An 8,606-nucleotide genomic window follows, 5' to 3' on the forward strand; every position below is an offset into this window, starting at 1 on the left:
TAATCTTATTGCTGAAGGATGTAAAAAATAAATAATAATTTCCTATATCCCCTATTTACCAGCCACTCTTAATATTTTTTTTTTCCCCTACAACTCTTGATTGAAAGATCTTGAGAAATGTCTGCTTTCCCTATTTTTAATTTGAAATCTAGAAGATTTTAAAAATTTGTGTTTTAAGAGTTGGGTTGTAGGGCCAGGGGTTTAGCTCAGCAGCATAAGTGCCTGCTTTGCAAGTGTGCGAGTTGTGAGTTAGATCCCTGGTTAAAAAAAAAAAAAATGGGAGTTGGGTTGTAGCCCTGGATGAAGGCCTGAGTTTGGCCTCCAGAGCATGTACACATCAGCATCTAGCTACATAGTTTAGATGGGCCTTGAACTTATAGGCCAGGCTGGCCTTGAACTTGCTACGATCTTCCTGCCTCTGCTTTCCAAGGGTTTGGGATTATAGGAGAGCACCACTGTGCCACTGTGCTGTGGTTAAGCTCTACTTAACCATTTTTAAGGGTACAATTCATTGGTATTACTTACATTTACAATGTTGTGGTCCATCTGTGTTTCTTTTCAAAACTTGGATCACTACAAATAAGAAGCCATCTGACTATTAAGCAATCATTGGGGGAGAGGACAATTCCTTGATGACACCTCCTCGCCAAATAACTCTTTATTCCTTTCTCCCTGGTCCTTGGTAACCTTTCATCTACATTCATCTACTGTTTGTCTCTAAATTTGCTTGTTTAAAAAATTCTGTGTAGTAGACCTGCACAATATTTGATCTTTGTGTCTAACTTACATATTTTGTTTTGCATAGTATCTTCAAGGTTCGCCCATAGCATTGATCCAGAATATAATTTGTTTTTTTATGGCTGAATAATACTGTTTTAGGTGTATAACACATTTTATTTATCCATTTATTTATTTGGTACCTGGAATCGAACTCATGATCTTGCGCTTGCCAGGCAGGCTGTGCTGCTGAGCTATATTCCTGGCCCTCCATTTATCTTTTTTTTTTTTTTTTTTTGTCTTTTTCCTTTTCCTTTTTATCGGTTCCAGGGATTGAACTCACGACTGCCTGCTTATGCCGCTGAGCTAAATCCCCAGCCCCTCTCCATATATCTTTTGATGGACACTTGAATTGTTTATACTTTTTGGGTATTACAAATAAAATTTCACAAAAAAAGAACTTTGGTATACAATATTTCTTGTCCTTGGGGTTGTATACGTAGGAGTGGACTTCCTGGTCATGTAACTTTATGTTTATTTAAGTTTTTGAATTGCCAAGCCATTTTCTATAATAATTGTGCCATTTCATGTTCCCACCAGTAATGTAAGAGGTTTTTAAATTCCTTGTATCCCTTGTCAGTACCTCATTCCTTCTTTGATTATACCCATTCCAGTAGGTAGCAAGTGGTATCTTATTATGGCTTTGATTTGTAGTTTCTTTCTACAAACTACAAAGATCTTTCTTCATGCTTGTTTGCTCTTTCCATACCTTATTCAGAGAAATGTCTGATCAAGTCCTCTGCTCCCCACCCCCCTTTTTAAAAAAAGTATAATCTCTGCTGGGGTTGGTGATTTATGCCTGATATCCCAACACTTGGGAGTCTGAGGCAGGAGGATCTTCATGAGTTTGAGGACATCCTGGACTACATAGTGAGTTTGAATCCAGCCTAAACTGTATAGTGAGACCTTGTCTCAAAAAACAAAAAAAGTGTAATTTCTATTATCTATTTTCCCAGAGGATGGTAAGTTTTTCTTCAGTCTGTAAAGACCAACTCCTTATGGGCATTGGTGGGGGTTGTGATGCAGCATTAGCAGATCTAAATCAGGGTGGTGGTGGGGGATGGTGTTTGGTCCTTCTGTGCTTCATGAGATTGATTCCTGACAACCTTGCCCTGGGTGACACAACTCAAGTAATGATGTAGTTTCACAAGAAGCTTGGGAAGTACATAGAGATTGAGGATATTTAGTTTGGACATTTCCCTGATAACTGTGTCTTTTACTGTGTTTCAGATTTACTTTTGTGTGTATGTCATACTGAGGATTAAACCCAGGGAACCTGTACCACTGAGCTACATCCACACCCCCTTTATTTATTTTGAGACAGGGTCTTGCTAATTTGTCCGTGTTGGGTTCTGACTTGTGATCCTGCTGCCTTGGCTTCCTATGCGATGTGCCACCACTCTGACCCCAGAGTTTTTAAGTTTGAAGAGGTTCAATTTATTTTTTGTTTTCTTTTGTGGTTCATGCTTTTTTTTTGATACTTTAATAATAGAACCATTGGCAAATTTATCAGTTGGCGTTAGGTGATTTTCATTAGTGATCCCAGGTTAGGTTGCTTTTTTGGTCTGAGATAAAAGACAAAAGAAAAACTAATGCAAAAGCAACAAAACACAACAAAAACAAAAGCCCCCCAAAACCAAAAACAAAACAAAAAACCAGTATTATGCAGGATGGTGAGGCAGGAGGATTGCCTGTTTGAGACAAGGCTGCACTACATAACAAGTCGAATGCTAACGTGGGCTGTATAGTAATACCCTATCTCAAAACAAAGCAAAGCAGAAAAAAAAAAGCCCAAAACAATATTGCTAATATTTAGCATTTAATGTCTATTAGATGTGTTTTGTAAACCTGAGAAAATAGAATTTTATAAAAAAAGAAAATCATCATTTCGTTTTTCTCAGGTAGATTCTATTGAAACCCTTAACCTTCCAGTGAGCTCAGGGATGTAGTATTCCCCATTATTTCTTTGGAAGAGATTGAAGTACAAGGTGTGTTACCTCCTGCAGTGACCATACTTCTGGTGTTTGCTTGGAACCCCAGGCTCTCACCTGCACTGTACTCTGCGGAGACAGAGGCTTCTGTTTTCTGTATTGCAGTGTACCTCCTAGCTACCTTTTCACCTTTCCTGCCAGTCCACTGTATTTTTTTCAAACTGCTTTTAAGAAACTCAAAGTGAATATATTCCTTACAGAGGGACTAATATTTTTGAACCAGTCTTTAAATTTGTTCCATTGCACTACAAAAGTGAGCGCCCATATTTACAACTCTCACATTCCTTTTAGTAACTCCATATTAGAACATTGACTAACATAGCCCCCGCCTCTAGCAGAAAAAAAACCACATAAAATAGGCTTTTCCTACTTGTGGTTTGAATATACACTCTGTATATTTTCTCTGGGATGATTTGATAATTATTTACTGTTTTCTTTCAAAGTATAAAAGCATGTATTAAGTGCCCTCCTGATGTACTTACCATTCTGATTTTTCCCCCCTAGCTGATCTGAAAAGAACAATTGCTGTCCTTTTGGATGACATTTTACAACGCTTGGTGAAGCTGGAGAGCAAAGTGGACTATATTGTTGTGAATGGCTCAGCTACTAACACTACCAACGGCACTAATGGGAACTTGGTGCCAGTAACCACAAATAAAAGAATAAATGCCTCGGGCAGCATCAGATAGCAGTTGAAGATCACCTTGCACTGTTATATTCACTGTGAATTATATCCTATCACAGAGAAGCTTTTTAATTGCTGGCTAGGAGAGAGTAATACTTTACAATAAAAGTGCAACATATTTTCAAGGAATTTGCTGGATTCATGGAACTCTAATTCTGTATATAAAATTATAAGTGTCACTAGTTTGCTTTCAGACAAGTCTCCCATGCTGTACTACATCCTTAAAGGGAGTTTGTCAACATGGTTGATGTGATAAGCAGGTAGGTGATCTTTGTGTAAATGTTTTGTGTTTGAGGTCAAATTGAAACAAAAACACTAAAAGATGTGAATTTGGTTTCATAAAATATTTAAGTATATAACATGTTTTCAGACAAGTGGAGAATATTGTTACAGAATTATTCTGTCATTTGTTCTCAGTAAATGTAACTGTTCAACTAAGGTTACTGGAAAATGTGCTTACTTCCAATACTATATTTTGTTACTCAGATTATGAACAGAGAAATGAAGTATAATGTTAAAAGATAGTGTTTTGAAATCATGACCCAAAGAATGTCTTCATTTGCACTATTCGTCAAAATAGAGGAAGGTTAATTGTTGTATATTTTTAAAAATTACATTTGTAAGTATAATCTTGAAATGGTAGCAGCCACTGTCTGTAACCTAGTCTAAATATTGGGGGCAATTTATAACAACATTAAAGTTGCTTATCTAATCTCATATTTAAAATTTCTTACATATATCTGGAAAATAAAAGTATTTTTATGATAAAATGAAATATAGCTATAGTCATGATTTTTCACATACATGAGTGTTGATTTAAAAGTTTAATCCCTTAGCTAGATGCAGTGTTAAACACCTGTAATCTCAGCTACTCAGGAGGCTAGGGCAGGAAAATTGAGAGTTCAAGGTCAACCCAGGCAACGTAATGAGACTGTCTTTAAAAAACAGAAATGAAACTTAACTCTGTGAGTGTCTAGGACATAAGGAAAAGCACATGATTCCGTATTTGGGTAGTTTTGCTTCTGTTGGTGGGACAGGAGGGGACTCAAGGACCTTTGACAGATGTATATAATGTAGGTATTGTGCTGCATAAATTGCTTGGAAAGTGCTGCTATTTATGTTACATGAGTACCCTGCTTTATGAAAGTTTGGATTAGATATTTATCTTACATAATGACCACTTAATTAAGGACATTTATATTGTAAAGATTGACTCTCTTTTTCAGGAAAATAGTGATTATAAACAGCACAAGAAAACTTATACTTGGATAATTCTAATATAGAACAAAATACACCTTTATTTAAATTTCCATGTAGCAAATCTGATTGCTATATGGTGCCCTGTGTTTCATAGTATTTATTCTCTATACTGCTCAAGTGCAGCTAGCATCTAGATTTAGCCTCTATGGACTTTAATTTTAGATACTGTATTGTTCAAGATTTCAATATGCTACCAAAAGTTGTAACATTAATTATAGCATTTTGTTGAAATAAGTATGAGAAAATATTTCATGAAGATAGCTTCCCAAACTGTCTTCTCTGTACCTTTAAATGAAGAAATTAATTATATACCACTACCAGGTAAAGTTTGGAATAATTGTTCTCTCTTGATTAGATGTAGACATTTTGTTTTATGTGTTTGTTTTCAGGGATGAAATAAAATATATTATTTGTACTTAATGTGTTACATGCATTTTTCTTTAATAGTGTTTGTATATTTGATAAATGATAAATGATCAAAAGAAATCATAATTTTAGGTTTGTGCTGGGTGAAGTGGTGCACACCTATATACCCAGCACTCAAGAGACTGGGACAGGAGAATCACTCTGAGTTTGAGACCAGTCTGGGCTACAAAGTGACTGGCCTAGAGTACATAGCAAGATTCTACCTAAAAAAAAATTGGGGGTCTATTTAATCAGCTCTAGATAATTTTTTTGAAAGGAAAATGGAAGGTTATGCAATAGTTCCTCTTTTTGATGTCTTAGCTAAGACAATGGATCTCAGTGTAGGGTCAGAGGGAACAAGTCCAGATTGTGGTAAGAAGTAGATCCTAGACTAACACCTTCAAATTGAAATGAACTGTTGATGGGGGAAGGTAGGGATTGAACCCAGTGCCTTGCATGTGTTAGGCAAGTACTTTACCACTGAGTTTATTACTTATTTATACTTTCAGTTGATCTCAGGTAATTAGGACTTAACACAGAGGACCTCGTTAAAGGTATTAACAACTTAAAACTTTCACATTAATGTTAGAGTGAGAGAGGAGAGAAGGGCCTAATTCTCCCCAAGAAGTACTTCTTAAATTCTTCGGTGGCTAGGTCACCTTACAACCAGCCTATTACATCAGCACCCCACAGCTGCTCTGGGAAATATTTCGTTCAGCTGTAGCATATTCAGTCATGGACCTGTCAGCCTCTCTTGATGATTCTGTCCCTCTGTAGCTCTCATTCTGATCTGCAGAGGCCGGCAACCCATGACCAGTCTGTCTCTGCACACGGGCAAGCCCTCCTTTTTCCTTTGAAGCATATCTCCTGTGCCTTCAGCAGGTTCAGCCTATGTGCTGCTACCTCTGCGCTGCAGTGTAAGTCCTGATAAAGCCTCTGCCAGATGCTGTATTCTTCCCTATAGCATGCTCCCCTGGTTCACTAGGAGCTGGTAATACCAAAGGTTGCTGGCAACACTGGAAAAAGGCTTCTGGTGCTGAAAGTAGCCAGCAGTTGGTGCTTATAATACTCTAGGTAGCTGGCAGCAAGTGATGGAGAGTGATGAAGGGTAGGTGGAGCCACCATCTCTAGTAGCTAGAGTTCCTGAGAACTGCTGATAGTTGCTGGTTCTGAGCAGCAAGGAGGGCCGCTGGCATTCAAAGCCAGGGCTATTAAAACTAAAAGAGCTACACTTTGCCAATATGAAGTTTTTATATGAATTGAGCAGAACTTGCAGTTGATTTAGAATCCAGTGTGCAGTCTGTCTCTTTAGAAGCCCCGGAACAACAGGGCAGACAGTGGTGGACAGTGGCTCAGGAACAAGCTCAGTTTGATTTCTATCTTACATGCAACCCAGAATTCATGTTAGCCAGTGACAAGAGGATCTTTGATTTTACTGTAAGCACTATATTAAACAATATTTAAACATTTCAGGAGAACTTGGGTTTTATTTAGTCTTCAAGAAATACTTGGCTAGAGATAGATAATAGCTCACTGGCACAGTGCTTGCCTGGCAAGGGTGAGTCCTAAGTTTGATTCCTGGTACTAAACAAAACAAAACAAAAACCAAAACTAACTGGGTGCAGTGGTGCATGCCTATAATCCCAGCACTTGAGGCTGAGGCAAGAGAGCTGCCGTAAATTTGAGACTAGCCCGTGCTACATAGTAAATTCAAGGACAGCCTGACCCTGTCTCAAAAAAGCAAAGACAAAAACTAATGACCTTGACTTTGACTAGGTAGGTTGTATTGAATGAAGTATCTTTTCAGAGACAGAACATCCTTACGGATTTACAGAATCTGCCTCATCTCATGAATTTATACCTCAGAAGCTTAAAAGTATTAGTTTGCATTGCAGCCTCTGACTTGCAGGCTTAGTTTAGATGCAAACAATGTTCTGGTTTTAACTGAGCCCTTTGAGTGTAGTAGCTAGCAATACATTGTTTTCCCTTCTTTTAAATGTCTGTTTGAAAGAATGGGTCATGATACAATGAAAAATACAAAATCAAAAATGTTTAGAACAGAGAAGGAGATCCTTTATTTAGAATTTACTGTTTTTTTAACTTTGTGAAGAGGTATAATAAAATGAGTTCTTTTTTTTTCTTTCTTTTTTTTTTTTTTTAATAAAGTGAGTTCTTAAAAAATATTTTTGTCTAAAAACTATTGGGTGGCTGGGGATATAGCTCAGTGGCATAAGTGCCTGCCTGGCAAGCACGTGGTCCTGAGTGATTCCCATTACAAAAAACAAACAAATGAAACCCTAAAACCCCCAAAAACCTGTTGGAGCCAGCCCCGGAAGATTGAGGACCATCGTTATGGTCCAGAGGATTGGAGAGACACTGCTGGATGAGGAAGACCCCACTCAGCACATGGCTTTTCTGCTCCACTTCTCCTTTCTCTTTTTTTTTTTTCTTTTTCTTTTTTCCAGTGACTCAGCCTTTTATTGAAGTGTAAGTTTGCATTTTGTGTGCTTGTTTGCTGTTACATGTGTGTTGACAATCTGTCAAACCATGGCTCAAACTTTCTTAATTTGAGGGCAACAAATACAGCCCTCAGGTCATCTGTTAGTCTGTTTCGTGTATTGTATTTGATAGAACTTAAAGCTGAAAACCTGCTCACAAGCTTAGGGTGATCCAAACAAAGTAAGAAAAGCAGTCCCAAGTGCTTTTGTTGACTTAAAATTTGGCAGAGAATCCCACTTTAAGGATTTCTTTTTCTTTTCTTTTTTTTTTTTCTTTTTCCCCCTTTTTATCGGTACCAGGGATTGAACTCATGACGGCCTGCTTGAAGGCAGGCGCTTATGCCGCTGAGCTAAATCCCCAGCCCCAGGATTTCATTTTCACAACTACCAGTTGTACTCCTTTGTCATGCTTTTATACTCTTAACTAGTATTGCACACAGTTCATATAATTTTTTTTCTAGATAGAGCTCTCTTGAAATTTCAATAGCTCCATTTCCAGATTTCCAAAATCTAATCAGTGTAAGCTAAAAAGATCAGGTTGTTCAAAACTGGTTTTATCTGGAGCAGAAAGAAAATACAGGTCTGTCTCCATCTTATGAGACTAAAAAAACAAATTCTCTTTGCAGCTGCTACAATGCTAGAAAATTCCTTCTAAATTTCCTGGTGGCTTAGGACTGACTGCAAATGGTGAATTTTCTAAATGCATTTTTAGATTTAGAAAATATTTCAGTTACCCAATTTAAAAAATGATGTAGTTTTCTCTCAAATGTTTCGATATTACAAATCATCCTTTGTCTTCCCTGTACTTTGTGCAGGTTTTTTTGTTCATTTAAGTGTGGTGTAACATCTCTTGTGACAAAAAAGCCACCACACAGCACTGTAGATATCTACCCCTGTGTTCTTCCAGGCAGATACCAGTTTCAGGAGCTCCTTTCTCAGGATGTCACCAACAGGGTAACACAAAATTACTGCTACCTTTGCATTATTATT

The 8,606-nt window shown here is 37.5% G+C and overlaps 1 protein-coding gene across 2 annotated transcripts in view; it reads left to right on the forward strand.

Annotated features, from left to right (window-relative positions):
• Positions 1-5,128, forward strand: part of Ccdc126 (coiled-coil domain containing 126) — a 28,382-nt gene extending 23,254 nt beyond the window's left edge. For both annotated transcript variants that reach the window (XM_063239496.1, XM_013150454.3), the window contains exon 3: positions 3,273-5,128. In XM_063239496.1, coding sequence (XP_063095566.1) covers positions 3,273-3,457 — 185 coding nt within the window. In that variant the 3' untranslated portion in view covers positions 3,458-5,128. The remainder of the gene's footprint in view (positions 1-3,272) is intronic.
• The last annotated feature ends 3,478 nt before the right edge of the window (positions 5,129-8,606 follow it).

This window comes from Cavia porcellus, unplaced genomic scaffold, assembly GCF_034190915.1.
Source record: "Cavia porcellus strain 051 isolate PalLab524CR breed Dunkin Hartley unplaced genomic scaffold, mCavPor4.1 scaffold_2, whole genome shotgun sequence".
Classification (NCBI taxonomy): domain Eukaryota; kingdom Metazoa; phylum Chordata; class Mammalia; order Rodentia; family Caviidae; genus Cavia; species Cavia porcellus.